The 19,556-nt window shown below is 38.5% G+C and overlaps 1 protein-coding gene across 5 annotated transcripts in view; it reads right to left on the minus strand.

Annotated features, from left to right (window-relative positions):
• The window catches only part of Acsl4 (acyl-CoA synthetase long chain family member 4), a 39,028-nt gene that overhangs the window by 11,641 nt on the left and 7,831 nt on the right, over window positions 1–19,556 (minus strand). For all 5 annotated transcript variants that reach the window (XM_052170608.1, XM_052170606.1, XM_052170609.1 and 2 more), the window contains 10 exons: window positions 19,341–19,518; window positions 17,857–17,966; window positions 14,695–14,833; window positions 12,663–12,813; window positions 12,423–12,546; window positions 10,855–10,926; window positions 9,735–9,874; window positions 8,581–8,753; window positions 4,158–4,232; window positions 2,556–2,747 (listed from right to left, as the gene is read on the minus strand). In XM_052170608.1, coding sequence (XP_052026568.1) covers window positions 2,556–2,747; window positions 4,158–4,232; window positions 8,581–8,753; window positions 9,735–9,874; window positions 10,855–10,926; window positions 12,423–12,546; window positions 12,663–12,813; window positions 14,695–14,833; window positions 17,857–17,966; window positions 19,341–19,518 — 1,354 coding nt within the window. The remainder of the gene's footprint in view (window positions 1–2,555; window positions 2,748–4,157; window positions 4,233–8,580; window positions 8,754–9,734; window positions 9,875–10,854; window positions 10,927–12,422; window positions 12,547–12,662; window positions 12,814–14,694; window positions 14,834–17,856; window positions 17,967–19,340; window positions 19,519–19,556) is intronic.

Genomic DNA, 19,556 nt, shown 5'->3' on the forward strand with positions numbered 1-19,556 from the left:
GCGTGAGCAATTCCATGTTTGTTTGCTTCTTCTCTTTTGTCTACTGTTTTTTGATCGTTTTGACTTTCATTTTGTCTTTTTCTTTAAAGAGAGAGAATGTGTATATAAGTTTGAGGGCACAAAATTAGGTAGGAGGGTGAATAAGATCCGGGAGGGCTTGGGGAGGTGAAAACACGATCAAAATATACTGTTTGAAAAAAGTTTAATAAAAAACATACTTAAATATTAGCTAAAGGCTATATACATAGCTGTAACATCATATCGTACTCCTGAATATTACAATGATCTTAGCATACATGCTCAGAATTCCAGTGATATTAAGGGAAGACAAAACTTTGGAGCATTAGATTAGGAAGGGGATCATTGGGGATGGAGAGATGGCTCTGCTGTTAAGGTCATGAGTTCAATTCCCAGCAACCACACGGTGGCTCACAACCATCCGTAATGAGATCTAATGCCTTCTTCTAGAGTATCTGAAGACAGCTACAGTGTGCTCATATACATAAAATAAATAAATCTTTTTTTTTAAAAAAAGGAATGGGAACATCATCTGGTACAGGCTGTGCTGCTTGGCACTTCAGCTAACCTCCCTCTACCTCATTCACGGCAGTGATAATGGCGCCTACCCCACAGCATGTCATAGTCTAGTCCATATAGAGCACCCTCAACAAATGCCAATTCCCACATTCCCTATTTGACATTTTCTTTGTAAAGTGACAGTGCTGTAAGAAAGTACCTTCATATGACAGCTCATCTTGAGTAATTATTAGCCTGCTTAAAATCCTCTGTATGAATGATGTGTTGCCTACCAACAGCGATAGTAGGAAGACAGAGGAGTAGGAGGATGGTGGAGGAAGGTTGTGATCCACACTCATTTTACTCATGGATGAAAAAATAGGTTTTTTAAAAAAGACTGTGCTAAATGCTTTTCGACAAAAGACGGTCTCTGACATTCTGCTAGCTCTAATGGCTTCCTTTTCCATTTTAAACCTGCAGCAACAGTGTGTGCACACATTGTACAAACATGTGTGTTGGTAATAATATTCATACATTTGGATCACAATTGTTTAGTTTTTTCCAGAATGCACAAATGTATGGTTACATACAAGGCATTGGGATAATAAAAATAATCCCCTAATACGCAAGGGGGGGGCGGGGAATGAAAGCATGATGAACTGAGTTCAGATCTCCAGCACCCACAGAAAAGCTGGGAAGTGGCATATGTGTTTAAGCTCAGTGTTGGGAGAAAGGCAGAAACAGGTAGATTCCTGAAGCTCACTGGCCAGGAAGCCCAGACAAACTGTTCTGCATTCAGTGACAGACTGTCTCAAAAGAAGCCAAAGCACTTCAACCTCTGTTTTCCAGGTTTACCCACACATTTACATGCACAGACACACACCAGGTACAAACACCATACACACATGCAAACTGAAGAGAAGCCAGACGCGATGGCACATGGATCTAATTCTTATTCGTAGGAGTCTGAAGTGGAAAGCTTGTGAGTTCAAGGCCAGGCTGCACTACATAAGTTTATAGCTAGATTTTGTTATACAACCACATTGCACTGGTAGAGGATGGGGGAGGGGGTAGGATGCAGATGCATAGTACTCCTCTAGCATATATTAAGCCTAGGTTTGCTCCTCAATAGATGGGAATAGGAAAAATTATGAGTATGACTGCCTAGGAAAAAAGTTTATCGTTTTTTTTTTTTTTTTTTTTTTTTTAATGAATCAGCAGACCAATGTTGAAGATGAAGACAAAACTTCCCAGGAAATTTACTAATGATATTCTGCTCAGATACTGTGAAGTAGAGCCACAGATTAAATGTCTCACTGGAACTATGACAGAGTGACTGCATCACCAGAAGACAGGACAGACACTGGAGAGTAGCCCTTACAGCTAGTTAATGTTTAAACCTTTACCTATTTAAAGTGAACACAGGATTTCTTTTGGAGTCACTTTTGGAGTTGTGTTTTGAATGTAAACTTCAACTTCAAAGTCCAGTTTTAAAAAAATGGCACAGCAACACTCATTTTCAAAAGAGGATTTGAAATGATCTAGTTCTTACAGATAGAGCCATAGGGGAAAAAAAGGGGGTACCAGGAAAAACATAGGTGCATGATGATCACTGAAAAATTTTGGGGTAGGAAGGCCTAAAATCATATATGCATGTCACCATATAGAGTCCTGTGGAGTTAAGCAAAAGAGGTCTTTCTTGAATTGTTTTTTGTTTATTCATTGCTGAAACTGTTATTCATTTTTTTCTGTCCACTTTCCCCCTTTCCGTCCTCAAACACTGCTACTACTATTGCTACTATTTTAAAAGACTCAGGTATTTCTCTGAGCATCTCTCATGGCTTAACTCATCTAACGCTAGCAGCTGCTCTATGAGGTTGGTGTATCTCTATTTCACAGATGGAGCTCAGGCACAAGGGTATAAGTAGAGGAGGTGGTGGAGAGTTGGAACTAATCAATCTATCAACCCCACTGTTGGCCTGACCTATGTTATTATTCAGGTTCACTGAAGCTACAAGATGAAGAGAGAACACACTGACCTATGATCTGTAAGCATCCATCAGGATGGAATTCTCCAATATCACCAGTGCAAAACCACCTTTGTCCATTTTCATCCACAGAATAATCTTCTGCTGTTTTCTCTTCGTTTTTAAAATATCCCATGGAAATATTCTGGCCACCAATCACGATTTCACCTCTGGGGTTCGGCTTATCATGAACTGTATAACCACCTATAAATATTATTTTAAAAATCTGTTATTATCCTAAAACAATTTATCATCTTTTATAAATTCTCTATTACACTTATTTGTGTGTGTGCACACCTGCATGCCACCATGGAGATAAGTCAGAGAAAACCTTGCAACAGCTGGATCTTGTCTTCCACTATGTGGGTCCCCAGAAACAATCTCAGGCCATTTAGCTACTGAGTCATCTCAATGATCCTTCATTAATTCTTAAATTTTCTTTGTTATTCTAAATTTTATATTGTGTTTATGGGAGAATCTTAGCTTACGTTTCATCAGTGATGTGAATATAGTAAGGGGATAATTAATGTAAGGGACAGCAAGGAAAAACTGCAACAGCCACTATTGCAAACCTCTTACCCAAACCTTCCCATGACACTAAACTTCACACAGAGGACATAATTAAAGCTTAGCATTCACAGGCCTCTTAACATCGAATTGTCCCAACAAGAGCAATGCTTCAAGCTGTTTTAAGTAAGTCTTCAATGTGTTGCTAGCAACACTTCTCAGATTTTATGCTCAAGGGAAGTTTCAGGCAGAGAAAGTAGACAGGAAATACTAAGAAAGGCCACAGCATCAAGTGAGAGAGAAGGGGGGAGGCCATGGGAGATGGGGAAAACTTTACAGATTTAAACAGCAGCCAGACAATTAATTACTGTCTGGTAGTTACCATCAATTATTTCTGGCATGGCGAGGCTGTTTAATTATTTGTTTATTTAATAATCTATCATACTGTAATTAATGTATTATTTATTATCCTTTATCATGTCCATCATAGGAAAATTAGTTTATACTGTAATTAATGTATTATTTATTATCCTTTATCATGTCCATCATAGGAAAATTGGTTTATACTGTAATTAATGTATTATTTATTATCTCTTATCACATCCATCATAGGAAACTTGGTTTACATTTGACTTCAGGTCTTTGAAAAGAGAATTATCAACAGTGTGTTTATGATTCTGGTTTCCTCTAAATGCCTTGCCCATGTATATATACTATACAAAATAACTACATAGATGAATATTGACTGGAAATCTGGTAGTGTCAAGACCTTGTTGTATCAATGTGTGTACTGTCTCCCTGAAAATCCAGGGTTTCTTCTTCACAGCCCCAATGTCATCACTAGCAAAGGTGAGCTTCAAAAGGTGCCTCACCTGGGGGAAACTCGGTTTGTCCCACCTTGCCATCGAGTATTTCCTCAATTGAAAATGACAGTGGCTAATATCTAGTCATTTCCCCTGCTGTGCATAAGGAAACCATAGGAATGGGCAAAACCAAAGAACCACTTGCTATGACAGGCAGCTTCTCGCTTCGATGTAATCCAAGTCGTGAGGCTCCTGGTGGTTTTCAGTGAGTCTAGAGTGACAGAAGCTTGTGTGAAACCCTTACCTTCCTGCCAGTCTTTCAGTTTAATTTCACAGCAAATAAGAGGAGCTCCAACTCTTCCAGTAGTGTAGTCAGTAACTACAGGAGAAAAGCAACACAACCATTAGTACACACCAAACCACAAAAATACCGAGTCTAAAAGATGACAGAAGAGGCCTTATGGGGAGTGCCAACTCTTCATTTTTTAGCATTTCGACTCCCGTTTCCACAGTATATTTTTGCTTCTCAGGGCTATATTTTAGATAATTACATTTTTTAAAATCTGCTACAAGTGAAGGGTGAGGTCTACCATTATCTAACCTAGGATTCTGCCGAGACAGAATATGACAAGAATTCCTGTTCTATCACTCACTGCATGTATCAAATTACTTGTCTTTGGCCTCCATTTCTTCACCTATAAATACACTGACTTCATATAAGTACACGCAGCGAAGACCAAATATGATGATGAAAGCAGTGCTGGCTACTACTTCTCACAAATAAAATGTTCAAGAACTGCAACCACTGTTCTCAGGAAGCGGCATCATCATCATCATCATCATCATCATCATCATCATCATCATCTGATTATCACCACCATCACCATCACCGTCATCATCATCATCATCATGTCATTAGCCCTTCCTTAGCAATCTGTGACTACTCTTAGCAATAATCACATCTTCATAGATGGTTTATTATGAACTCAGCACTATATTAAATATTATAAGCTAACATATGAAGAATGATCTGACAGAGCCCTCAAAGGCTTTAACAACAGACAAGCCAGGGAAAAATGTATGTGAAGCAATACAGGGAAGACTTAAATTGTCATCTGCATATACAATCGATGACAGAAAGGAGCTGGGGACCTAGGACAAGGGTGCCAGTCCTACAGAAAGCATATTACAAAACCCTGTTTGCAGCTTTTACAAAACAGCTTCAGTTGGAAGGATTACTAGTTGTCTTATCCCAGAGAGTTACGAAATCCATAATTGGACCCTGAGTACTCTCAAAACAGAGTTAGATAAGAGATAACCAAGAAATGCAAAGAAGAGTGCAGCTGTGTCTTACACACTGTGTATTATGATAGTGAGAATGCCCTTTGCAGGTATGTAGATAGGTTGGATCCAGTGCATTAAAACTAAGGTACTGTCCCACGTTCACGTCATTCTTCCTATGTTAGCTCTCAATGTTTTCTATAGTTCTGGGTTCATAATAAGCCATCTATGAAGATGTGATTAATTAAATAGATGATTTTAACTAAATTACAATCTCAAAAACGATAAAGAAACCCTCTCTACAATGACATACAGGGGACGTTCACCTTACCCCCCCGTGGGTACATTATTCACCTCAGTTAAGAGTCACAGGGACTTGGGTTGCCTTTGCCCCTTTAGTGCCACACACTCCAATGTGTATGTGGACTACTTGCATTGCTTTCCTACCCCCTGTCCCTTTCACCTGGAGACTTCTACAAGTACCAGAAAGACCCATACAAAGCAAAACATCCTCATAAAAGTCACGCAATGTTGACTGGCCTTGACTAGTGAACAGAAAGGGTATTCCAAAAGAAGAAAAGAAAAATTACAGTGAGGTTAAGCCCTAATAGCTCTTGTCAAGAGGCAGATGGCTTGCCTAGGGAAGAAAAGACAGGTGTATAAGATGATAAACAGGTATAATGGCACAAGATCAACAATATCTCTAAAAAAAAAAGAACTACGTGAGGGCATGTTTAGACTACACATCCATCAAAGAGTGGGTGAACTAGCAGGAGGGACTAAAGGGCTGTCATTTACAGCTGAAGTAATATAAAGTGGGATGACAACTTTGGCCCAGAGGGAAAGGGCAGCCTAGTGAGAGAATGAGGAGAACCGATTAAAAGATAGGCAACAGTCTGAGGACTTCAAAGTTGATTAATTGCTGGAATGGTTTCAAAGATGTGATAACACTGACACAACAAATAATTTAGCAATCGGTGGACAATTTGGAATAGGGCTATTAGTTTTGGACACAGTCAGCGTGAAGTGATACTAATCTGATTCACAAAGGTTCCTCGCTGCAGAGATAGTTCAGAGGTTAAGAGTCCTTGCTGTTCTTGTAGAGGACAAGATTTTAGTTCCCAGCACTGATTTTGGGTGGCTTATATCCAATAATCTGTAAGCCCAGCCACAAGAGATCCAACACACTCTTCTGGGCTCTGTGGATGTCTGTACGTGTGGGTGTCTATGGGTATGTGTACACGCACATGCGCATGATTAGAATGCCATTTTTCAATTAATGAATTTTCATGTGATATTTTGATAAAACTCTTTCCCATCCCAACTCCTCTCCACCTCCCTATCCATCTAAGTCCAAAAAGTAGCAACAAAAATATTCTTTATGACTTAGGGGACCACCACACTATGAGGGGCTGTATTAAAGGATCAGGAAGGTGGAGAACCACTGATCTAGAACTTTCTTCCATCTAATGCACAGGGAACATCTCAGAGGTGGTAAGAATCCAAGAGCCAGAGGATAGGAATATGTCAAATACTGACTTCTGAACCCAACATGGCTGTTGTACATACCAACTCACAGCAGCCATGCTTCCTATACAAGACCTGCACAAGACTATGGCAGTGAGAATCCCAAAGAGTCCCCAAGACCCCACCTTGGCAAAGGAGTTATTGGTAATTGATAGCTGCTGAGATGGGAAATCACCCTTTGGGAACATGGCCAGCAGGAGGTTGCCTACATCACAGGAGACAATTCTATACTATGTGCATATGGACAGCAGTAACTGGATTTAGGGTTAGCATACTAAAAAATGGAAGGAGGGAAAGAGGACTAAAGGCCCTAGGGGTAGTTGGAGAGATGTAACATTGTATGGATATGACCAAATTCTGTTGCATTCATTATGACATTTTGAAAGAATAAAAATAGTTTTTTAAAAAAATGCTCAAAGAAAGAAAATTAAACTCTTATGGCAGAATTCTGAGGCTTAAAATGAAAGGGTACATATAACTGAATGTTTATAAAACTCATACAGGGTGGACTTATAACAAACCCATTTTTGCTTAAGAAATTACAAGATAGGTCATTATTGCAGAAGATACCATTTCAGATACAGGGCCCAGAGGCCACTGAGCTAGAACTAACCTGAATGCCTCTCTCACTGAGGACTAGCATTCCTAGTCCTAGAAGCTGCCATGCTTCCAAAGGAATAAAGAGACCAATTGTCCGAGCCAGTTCTGATGCCTATGAACCACAAGAATGACCAACATGACAAGATAATTCTACGGGTGCAACCCTGGCATGCATAGTGGCAACCAATGGCTCTCTAACAAAAGAGAAGCCATGCTTAGTTCTGGAAGCCTAGCCAACTACCCAGGGCTAGAAGTCATAGATCTTGGCAGACAATCCACAACCATTAATGTACTAAGCCAGCATAATCCCTAACCACACTCTAAATAGGCATAGGTAAGTGTAGTTCTCACCCTTCATCAAAGAAACTTCTCTTTGCAACAGCTGGAAACCATTAGAGAAAACAGAAAACCACAACCCATCAAAACTGTGGGACCCAGTTCAAATGGATACATTTACAAACCAATTCCTGCACCTAACGTTCAGGCAACCGGGAGGGACTGGGAGCTAGGGCATTAAGGAGGGAATTTGCTGTGTGATCGTATCTCCTGGTAATGTCAGATGCTACATGCATAAGATCTCACCAATATGACTGAATGAATGATAACAATAAGAAGAGCGGAAAAAAAGACAAAGAGGCCTCAACCTTACAACAGAGAACTGGGCCGTGGTGGCGCACGCCTTTAATCCCAGCACTTGGGAGGCAGAGGCAGGTGGATTTCTGAGTTCAAGGCCAGCCTGGTCTACAGAGTGAGTTCCAGGACAGCCAGGGCTACATAGAGAAACCCTGTCTCAAAAAACAAAACAAAAAACGAAACTTACAACACAGAACCAAGGAAATGCTAGGACAGAGAGAGGTCTTCTTCCACAAGGAAAGCACACCAGTTCGATATCCAATACCAAATGGTCAGCCCTGCTGGGTGGCAGTGTATATGTACCTTTAATTCCAGCACCCAGGAGGCAGAGACAGGCAAATCTTTTGAGTTTATAGACCCAGCCAGCCTGGTCTACAAAGTGAGTTTCAGGACAGCCAGAGCTACACAGAGAAATCCTGTCTCAAAAAACCAAAATGGCCAACCCTGAAAACATACATAGGAGTAACACTATATAGCATGAGCAGGTTCTAATTGGAAATCTTTATGTATATAACTATATGCATGTTACAACAATTTTAAAAAACATGAATTTGAAAGAGAGCAAAAACAGGCATATGGCAGGGTTTGAAGGAAATGATGTAACTATTATAATCTCAAAAAAAATTTAGAAAGTTATAAAATAACCATGGTCTTCCCCATGATGTGATTATATGACCAATGCTTACCTTCAGTAACTGTTCCAGCACCGCATGATTCTGTCAGCCCGTAGCCCTGACCGATGGGGCAGCAGAAGCAGACATTCATGAATCGGTGTGTCTGAGGAGACAGTGGAGCGCCACCAGACAGCATCATGCGGACATTCCCTCCCAGCAGAGCCTTCACCTTTTTAAACAGTATCCTTGAAAAGAAAGGGGAGAAATACTGTCACACACTATTCTTGATACCTGACCGACTTATAAACGGTGATAAAATTCTCCAAACTGTGGCCGAACACAGACATTTCCAAGTCATTGTCGTAATGGGAAGGTAAGAAAAACAGCAAATAATACATTCAAAAGCAAAAATGCCAGAAAAGCCTCCCCTCAAACCCAAATGTGTAATATTAGGATCCTGCTCTGACACACTAAACAAAATAAAATGGCGTCAAAGGAAAAAAAAATTAAGTTATCTATGGAGATCAACTTACGAAGTTTCTAATGACAAATCCCATTGCTACACTTTAACTGCTATACTCCTCGGCTCACTCTAACTTTATGAACACAATAAAACAGAAACACAAGTAGAATACACCTTAAAAATCTCTTCTCTCTGTCTCTCTCTCTCTCCCTCTCTCTCTCTCTCTCTCTCTCTCTCTCTCTCTCTCTCTCTCTCTCTTTCTCTGTGTGTGTGTGTATAATAATGCTATTCATTATGTTACTTTTAAGCTTTAATGTTTATATTCAAAAATTAAGCTTTAATGTTTATATTCAAAACTGTATTCTGGGTTTTCTTCAAGAGACCCAATTAAAACATATTTAACTTCATCATTAAAATTAGTTAAATTATCAAATTCAGAGTCCACTGTCTTTTCATTCTTATATAAACAATAGGGGATATAAAATAGAGAAGAAATGGATGTTTTAATCATGGTGATAATATTCAAACTACATGAATTTGCCATTTGGTTGGTCTTCTCTCAGATTTAAAAACACAAAAAAGTTCATAAGCACACTAACACATGGTCATGGTGCCAGACTTTGAAAAGCTGAGACAGGAGGGTCACTTGGATTAAAAAGTTTAAAGCCAGACTGGAAAACATCAAAATTTGGATGCCATACCACACTATACCAAACAGAACACAACACAGGTTCAAAATACAGGGCCTCTGAAATGTACTTACAGATTACAAAGAGGGGCATCATAGCCTTTCTTGATTTGCTCTAATTTGTAGTCATACCCAATTTTAAATAGAGTTTTCTGAATATAATTCATCTCTTGAACCTTGCTCATAACATTCTTGTAAATTCTATCCATGATTTCCTGCAAGACAACAAAACACTAAATAATCTGAAACGAATTACAACAACACTCAAGAGGGTCTCAAATTGACAAGACCTTGATACAACCTCTTACGGCAGTGGTTCTAAACCTTCCTAATGCTGTGACCCTTTAATACAGTTCTTCGTGTAGTAGTGACTCCCCCAACTATAAAATTATTTAGTTCCTACTTCAAAATTGTAATTTTGCTACTGTTATGAAGCATGCTATAAATATGTGATATGCAGGATATCTGGTATGTGACACCTGTGGATGTCACAAGCCACATGGAGAACCACAGTCTTAGGTAGAAATCTCCAGGATAATGGATACATTAATTTCCTTTATTACACAACTAATTTTACTGACTTGCTCACTACTTCTAGGAAACTAAAGATAATGTATATTAATTAGCACACTGTACCTAATAAACATATACAATCTAAAATAAAATAAAAATTTAATCTTAAAAAGACTCAGGAGGGCTCTGATCTAATCCATGTTTTAATCACTAATGAATCCATTTCTTTAGGAAGAACTTCAGGGAGATGATAAATCAGATGCTACCTTTGTGTGGTGTGTAGCATGAAAAGTGTTACCCTTTAGACTCAGATCTGTCACCAACCTGTCCTGTAACATTGGAGATGCTGCCTCAGTACTGTAGGATGGTGTAGGACTTCCTTAATGATTTTGAATGGTAAGATTTAACAAAACTATTTGTAGAGCACATTTCTACCTTAAGATATTAGGAATATGCCTCACTCTGGGTACTCTGAAGGTCAGTTTCATTTTGAATTTTCAAGCACCAGCAAATACAGGTATACATTTCTACGTTAGTATTTCTATGATTATTAAGGATTGTCTATGCCAACACTTAACATTTAAAAGTAAAATTATTCTTAAGTGGACACATTTATCTAAAAGTGTTACATTTTAAAAATTAGGAGTGTAAGCAAGAGCTTGTGTGAGTATTCTGTACTCACCGGAACGGCAGCCATAAGTGTGGGTTTCAGTACAGTACAATCACCCTTGCTTCCCTTCTTGATTTTGCTGGACTGCATTAATGAAAGAACAAAAATCATCAGGGAAGATGTTAGCCAAAAATGGGGCAGGTCTAATTCGAACACTGATAACAAAGGCAGAATGTGCACACGGGACTTCATCTTCTAAAACTAGTCTATTCAAAGTCCAGAGAGTGCATGTTCTGTTTTTATCCTGTTGGTTTAGCTTCTAGCACATCTCAAGTCTTCCACAGCAGAGAAAATGATCCAGAATAACAAGAGAATTGGACATTTTGGTGAACTAAAGATTTGTATTAATAATGTACGATCAAATATAACAGCATTTTTTTAAAAGCCCCACTAAAGGATGCTTATCACTAAAACAAATTTGAAGGTTATTTTTTTAAAATTTTTGATTAATCAATAGGCAAAGGTATATGTCAAAATGACCACTGTAAACATTAATTGGCATCACAGAGAAATAATGTTGACAATATTCTGGCTGGACCATAAGGACCATGCCAGTGGCCAAGTGGCAACATGCATATGCACACATCAATATGTACAATTTCTTGCAGGAATAAATGATTTTGGATTTCAAATGTTAGATTAATGACAGGTAGAAGACTGATAAGGTCACTTGATGGAAACAAAAAGATGAAACTAAGAATCTCCTATAAGGTGATCTATAAATTTAGATGAATCATGTGAACAAGAAAGAAAAGTAGCTCAAGAAGCAGTGAGAATCCCTAAGCACTCAACGTCTTTTCTTGTCCTTTTTGTAAATCAGATTTCTTTGTATAACTTCAAATGTGCTTAAAGTATGAGCTGGTACTGCCTGCTGTTGGGCTTTCGGCTATGGACAGTAGAGAAGAAGGAGAAGACTGCAGGGCTTAGTCTAAAGCTGAGTGATGCCCTTAGAGATGCAGCACTGCTAACGCAACGTTAGTTTCTGCAAAGGTGTAAACATCTGCTATCTGTACTGTCTAGCAAGAGAGCAACTGGTCACATAGGTAATCAGGCACCTGTAATGTGGCCTGAAATGTGGCCAAGGGGGTGGTGGCACATGTTTTTATCCCAGTCCTCAGGAGGCAGAGGCAGATGGGTGTCTGAATTCAAGGCCAGCCTGGTCTATGGAGTGAGTTCCAAGATAGCCAGGGCTACATAGAGAGACCCTGTCTTGAAAATAAATAAATAAATAAATAAATAATCAATCAATCAATCAATCAATCAATCAGACATTTTTATCAATTTCCATTTAAGACATGGCTAGTGACATGGGTAAAACAACAAAGCCTAAAAACCTACACCTCTTCCACAGAACCAGCTGGTCCAGAGCAGTATGTCAAAGGTTCAGTAACTATACTTTCTAGTATAACTGTCCAAAATAAAATCTAGGATAGCAAAGAAGTAGTTATTTCAAAAATAACTTTAAAATATGGGCCTAAATCAACATTAATACTATCTTACCAATGGAAAGCTGTTTTGGATGCTGCAGAGATCTTTTTACTGAATAAACAATCATGAGCCAAGACCAAATTTGCCATTACCTGGTCAGACAGTGTAAGTGGTGAAGAGTATCCAATCCTACAGCCGTAGGTAAAGCAAGATATCTCTGCTGTCAGTTCGAGCACGTGAGCCAAAGGTAAGTAGCCAATATATGTGTCCTTTGGTCTAAAACAAAAATAAAAGGGAGAGAAACGTGTGAACCGCTCTTGCAAAGGCATTTTAAGCAAAGAACTTAATCAGGAACTCTGCAGTTCTAATAAAGTTGAACGAGCAGCTCTTACCCTAGTCCAGGTATACGCTCACACTGGCCCGTCATTCCAGCAATCAAATTACTGTGATGCATCATCACTCCCTTGGGGCGGCCGGTGGACCCACTGGTGTACATGACGATGGCCATATCTGAAGGAGTCGGTCTACTCGGAGGAACGCTCGCTACATAAAAGAGCACATTTTCTTCAGTGCCACGCTGAATTACTTGACAAGAAGATGATTTTCACTTTACATGATTATACACATTACAAACCCAGTTGATTTGAAATAAAGACTTCAAACTCATTCCAGCCTATTTTCAGGCCCACCTGACTAAGCCCCTTCATAGAAGTGGGGAGGATTTCTAAGGCTTTGAAAACTAGAAAGGATAGTATCCTATGTAGATTCCCTCGCAATAAATAATGGTTCAGGTCAGGTGTGGTAGCATATACCTTTAATCCCAAACCTCTGGAAGCAGAGCCAGGTGGATCTCTGAGTTCAAGGCCAACCTGGTCTACAGAGTGAGTTTCAGGACAGCCAGGGTTACACAGAAAAACCCTGTCTGAGGGTGGGGGAAAGCATATCACTGAAATGGCCAAACTTAAAGTTACACACTTAAACAGGCTATATCAAATACCGCTTGAGTGTGTTCATAGTCATTGGTAGGATCCAAGAAGGAAAAGGATTCGCCCGAGGATGAACTGAAGAGGCAGACCCAACACACAAAATAACATTTCCCATCGTTGCCTATTTTTTAATAAACATGCAAAATGTGCCCTCATAATAATATTTACCTACTCAGGTAAACTATCACTACAACATGTATCATAGTTCCACATATAATATCTACCATGACAGATGATAATGACTCTCTACTCAGGTACAGTAGTATAACTGAAATATATGGGTCCTGTTTCTCCTAGAAACAGCTGCATGTCAGTAATTCGTGTCAGCAGTCAATCAAAATGGTGAAGGCTGATAAAAATTTTCCTAAGACTTTGTGTCAAACGTTTTGGTGAATCATTGGAAGTGGCAGTAATAGGCCCTGGGGATCCCAACTCCCCAGGCAAGCATGCTCCAGTCTTAAGAGTATCAACCTGGTGATAACAGGCAATTCTCCATGGCTTTCTGTGCAGCAAGCCAAGAGATACTTATTTGCTCTGAATTGCCTTTTCAAAGGATGTACAGTGAGCTATATACTTTTCAGTGTGAATAATAGGCATGCTTACTGCCCAGAAGAGTAAAGAGAATAAAAGATTTGGCCTCGGGGCTTCTTTTCTATGCTATGAATGCTAACATGATACTCTGTTGTAGCCAGACTTTGGCTATTTTGTGGGTTCTTTTTTTCTTCCACCCTTTTAACCCGCTAACACTAGATAGGGGAGAAAAAGGAGAAAAGGGAAAGGGGTGCCATTATGGCTACACTACTTCCTCATGATTAGGGACACAGAGTTCCTTGGGGCAAGTTTGATCTTCTTCATCAGGATATCTAATTTCTTCTTGTTTCTTCTTTGCACAGAACTGTTTAATAATCCACAACCAACAGCAACCAACCAACACCCCACAACCCAAAAGCAACAAGTCTCTCGGGGGCCCTAGCATTTACATATCATCTAAACAGTCTCCGGAATTCCAAATGTCACACACGCTCAGAAACTATTATCAGCTGGCAAAACCACAAACCTGCTAAAGCACAAGGCAGATCATAGTCAACTGCTGAGCAAAATCTCAAGCAGCCTCAATCCCCCACAGGGGGGGTTAAAATGAAAACACATTCTTATAATGAATATATCTGTGTTTTAAAAAAATTCTCACTGCAATTCTGACCATTGTTTCGAAGAAAATAATCTGCCTCATCTCTAACCTAAAGTCAGCTTGCTGTCTTCAAGAAATTCAGGCAGGACTGCCTTCTTTAGGAAAAGGAAAAAAATTTTCTGTCATATGCAGTCTTGATTACTTTTAAATCAAACAGCTCCAGCATTTTGACTCATGTCACTTTTTATTAATCTGCTAAAATAACAAATATGAATCAATGAGGAAATTAATTTCAACTGCTTTACTTACAGTTTTCTGGCTTGGCTCCCAGCTCCTCTACTGACTGCATGCTGTGAATCTCAAGCCCCTCAGGGTACTCCGCTCTATTGATACTCTTATTATCCACATAAATGATATGTTTAACACAATTGATCTCTAATAATGCCCCCTGTTGAACAGAAATAAAAGCCAGCTATTCAATTTGTCACACTATAAAAATCAGTATTAACTGAAAGGACTGGAAAATGTTTACGAAGTAAATCTCATTGTCAATGGTAATTATAGACAAATTCAGGATGCTCTAGCATTGTAAACATAAATATTAAATAAATCAGCCATATCGGTAGGATGAAAACTACTAAAACCAAAACAAACATAATAGCAACCACAATAAGATGCTGAGACAGGTAATATAAAAATATGTAAAACTAGATAACAAATATTTTAAATAGAACAGGGAATGAATACAGGTATATTTTTCTTACTAGTATATTTTTTCCTTCTGTTTCTTATCATTCTAATCATGGGTCCATCTATTAATACCTTAATGTTGCTTGTCACAAAAATAAATGTACTTTTGGAGCCTCTGGATAACCACAAATCAAAAAGCAATGATAGGCAAACAAAAATAAAAAGCAACCGATCAAAATTCGTCATTACAGCAAACCACTTAATCATACATGAGACTCTAAGCCAGCTAGATAAGACCCCAACAAAACCAGAAAACAAGCCACAAAACTGGTGGCAGTAAGGTCCTACATTCCAATAGCTAACTAGAATGCACATAGGAAAACACAGAGTGACTGAATGGATTACAATTACCTAACTATATACAATCAAATGACTACATTTCTAGGGGCATACCTATACTAAGTATCAGGCAAAACAGACTTGAAATTAAAAGTAGTAAAAGGAAACAAAAAAAAGTCATTCATTATAATGATAAAAGGACAGGGGTCAGCAAAATGACTCTGGGGGTGAAGGTGCTTCCCTCCAAGCCTGGTGGCCTGCGTTAGATCTCCAGATCCTACATGGAAGGGAAGAATGAACTCCCTCAAACTGTTTCCTGACTTCTGTATTTACATGGTGGCATGTGGCCATGTGTGTCCCACCTCAATAGACAAACTAAAGGGATAAGCTGTACAAAAAAAAATCTTAATATACATGCACCAAATATCTAAGCACCCAAATAGTTTATAAAACCAGCACTCAGAAAGACTGTGATGGATTTCAATATAGGGACAGACTGAAACCCCACTCTGATCAATGACCACATGACCCATATATGAAATCAATAACAACAACAAAATACAGAATTTAAATCTGTACCCTAAAACAAATGACCTACTGGGTTACCAAATAAACGATTTTTTTCTTAAAATATTTTTAAATCAGTATATAATGTTTCATACTATTATGACATTTTAAATAAAATGTGGTTTTGTGATTCTCTCTTCCCTGTATCTCTCCCAGACAATACCAACCTGCTTCCCACTTCTTACCAATATATGGAATGCACTTCATGATAGACAACTGCATAGGACATGAAGAAATTCCAATAAATGTTTAAAATTAAAATCATGCCAATAGTACAATAAAACTAGAAAATAATGAACTTAATAAACTACACAAATGTACAAACGTTAAGTAACCCAAACAATGGATCAAAGATAAAACCAAAAAAGAAATTTAAAAAAATGTCTTGAAATAAATAAAAGTAGAGACACGAGATATTAAAATATATAGGATACAACAAAAGTAGTATCAAAGCTGAGGTTTATAGTATTTAAAGTGTATATTTTAAGAAAGCAGACTTCAATAAACCATCTTTGTATCTCAAAAACCTAAAAAAAAAAATCAACAACAAACCAAACCGAAAACTAAAGCAGAAGAGAAGAAATAACAAAGAACAGAGCTAAGTGAAACAGATATCAATACAAAAGATGAAGGAGACTAAGAAGTACTGGTTCTTCAGAAAATAAACAGGGCCTGGGGAGACGAGTATTGAAGTGGAACAAGTTTTTTCTATTTATTTTTGTTTTGTTCTTGTTCCAAAAGAATAGAAAACAGAAGCAAAGGCAGATAAGTGCCATTATAGGAAACTGAAAAGTTTCTGAACAGTAAAGGTTACAATCATCAGAACAGGAGAAACCTACGAGACAGGATAAAAATACTGCAAAGCCTACATGTGACAGGATACATATCCAGAGACTCAGCAAGAAAGAACCCAAAGAAAAAGGGCAATAGATATGCATGAGAGATTCTGTCTCTCAAAAGGAAACAGAAATAACCAACACCTAAATGAAAAAAATCTCCGCATCACCAATTATCAGGGAAATATAAGTGAAAACTACATGAAATTTCACCTTACTCCCAAGAGCATGACTATTAACAAGTAGGCAAAAAAACGTTAGTAAGTCTACAGAGCAAGTGGAATCTTTGCACCACACTGTTTATGAAAATCTCCATCAATATAGTCATACAAAAACAGTACTGAAGAACCTCCAAAACTTTAAAACAGAATTTCTATATGACCATAACAAACTTAATATTGGAAATCCTGAAGATATGAAATCATTCTGTCAATGGCATTTACCCTCTCGTGTTCGATACTGTACTAGTCACAATAGCCAAGGAATGGATACAGGCTATGAACTGAAGATGAGAAGATGTGTTACATACACACTGGAATACTATTCAACCATAAAAAGGAGAACCTTCCATTTGCAACAGTTTGACTGCACCTAAAGGTCATTACTGTAAGTGAAACAAGCCAGGCACGGAAAGCTAAGTAGCACATACTCTCATTCATGTGAAATGTAAGAAAAGCTTATCAAACTGAAACTGAGGGTAGAACTATAGCTACCAGGAGGAATGGAAGGACAGGGAAACTGGTTCATGGATTTGAAGTTACAGCTGGATATTGAGCAAAAAGATATGGCATTACTGCGTGGAAGGATGGCTATATTGATATTGTACCATGTATTTATTTTAAAAAAAAAAACTAAAAATGAGTATACTCAATGTTTTCATCATAAAGAAATAAAAAATGCTTTTGGAAACATGTTTTAAGCTGATTTGAAGACATCACAGTATAAGCATATATCGAAATAGCACATCTATACACATACATTTTTTACTAATGGGTTGAAAATTAAATATACATTCAAAATAATGAAGTTTCATAGTTACCTTCAGTTTGCTTTCCAGAAGTTCAACACTAGTAATCAGATAGGAAGCCTCAGATTCATTTAATCCATGAACTACAGCTTCTTTGCCAAGTGTGGCATACAAAGTCACAACTGTGTAACAAAAAGTAAACATGAAAACTGTATACTTAAAACTTTTGAAGATATGTTAGCCAAGGCAGGCCTTACAAACACAAAAGCACTTTATAATTTGAGGTGATCTCACAGTGTCTAGGTACCTCAAACTTGGCCATCCAAATGCCCAGGAATCAAACCGGGAAGAGTTGTGTCACAGCGGAGCCCAGCAAAGACTTGCCAGTGGCACATACTTTCATTGGTCATTGTTCTTACTCCTTCCAAGATGGTTCCCCCCCATGGGTTCAATTTCTAATGCCCCTGGTGATCTCCACCCCTTACCTAGCAAGGCTGGCAGATGCATTCCAAGAGGAATACAGACAATACCACACAACCAGACACAGCACACACTAACAGTAAAATCAGCTAGAATGGAGTGACATGTGCTAAACTTAGAACAGATGTGGAGATTCAGCTTTGCTCTGCTAACTAGAAATGGCCCATGCAGCAGTAGCAGGCACTTTTCTTATTGCTTGCCAAAGGTGGCTGATGAGGACCTATGGGAACATTTTTTTTTGTAGCATCTATATTTGTTCAAAATAAAAGTTGATGCTACACTTAATCTGAAGTACTTATTTCCTGAAACAATCAATCAAACACTTAGGGTACAACAAGGTATTCTGCTATGCTCAATTTTGAAAAACCAGTTCTTGAGCTTGTAAATGCTAAGAGACTTGCTGCTCTTGCAGAAAACAAGGGTTCGAGTCCCAGCATCCATATGGCTGCTTACAGCCATTAGTAATTGCAGTTCCAGGCTTCTGCTCACCAAACACACATGCAGTGCATTTACATAAACGCAGGCATATACTCATATACACCAAATTAAAATTGAAAAAAAAACTTTACAAAATTATTTCTGTACAAACACTTGCCAATCCGAAACCTGCATACCCAGTTTTTCTCTTGTGTCTCATTGCTTTTTTTTGCTGCTGTGCATGCAGGAGAGTTGGCCCATGAGCTTCCAAGAACGCTCATGTCTCCATTTCCCACCTTGCCATAGGAGAGCTGGAGGTACAGATGTATGCTACAACTTCCAGCTTTATGCATGTCCTTGGGGATTTGAACTCAGGTCCTTGTGCTTCACAGCACATGCTTTACCCACCAAGCCATCTATGTAGACACTAGCCATGTTTTACGGACATAATCATAAAGAAAAATACCTAAGTAACACTGTGTGTTTGTGTGTGTGTGTGTGTCTGTTTACAGTTCTAAGGAACAAACCCATGATCTTGAGCATGCTATGAAAATGTTTTACTGAAAATCAGCTCACTTTTAAACAGAAGCATCTCAGAACACACAGTGCATGTCAGCAAAAACGCTCCCTCTCCCCTGCAAAAAGCACAAGGCACTTACGCGGAAAGTTGTACTTAAAGCAGGTCTGCGCTGCAATCATCCACTCTGCCCTGGTCTCGCAGAAAATGGCAATGGTGTTCTTTGGTTTCAGTCCCAATGCAGTGAGGCCACTTCCAAAGTTATTCACTCTGCAGTTCACTTCAAGATAGTTTATCCATTTATAATTCCCAAGAATTAACTGTGAAGCGTGAGACATTTTCCACTATCAGAATACTT

The sequence above is a fragment of the Apodemus sylvaticus genome, chromosome X (assembly GCF_947179515.1).
Source record: "Apodemus sylvaticus chromosome X, mApoSyl1.1, whole genome shotgun sequence".
Taxonomy (NCBI): domain Eukaryota; kingdom Metazoa; phylum Chordata; class Mammalia; order Rodentia; family Muridae; genus Apodemus; species Apodemus sylvaticus.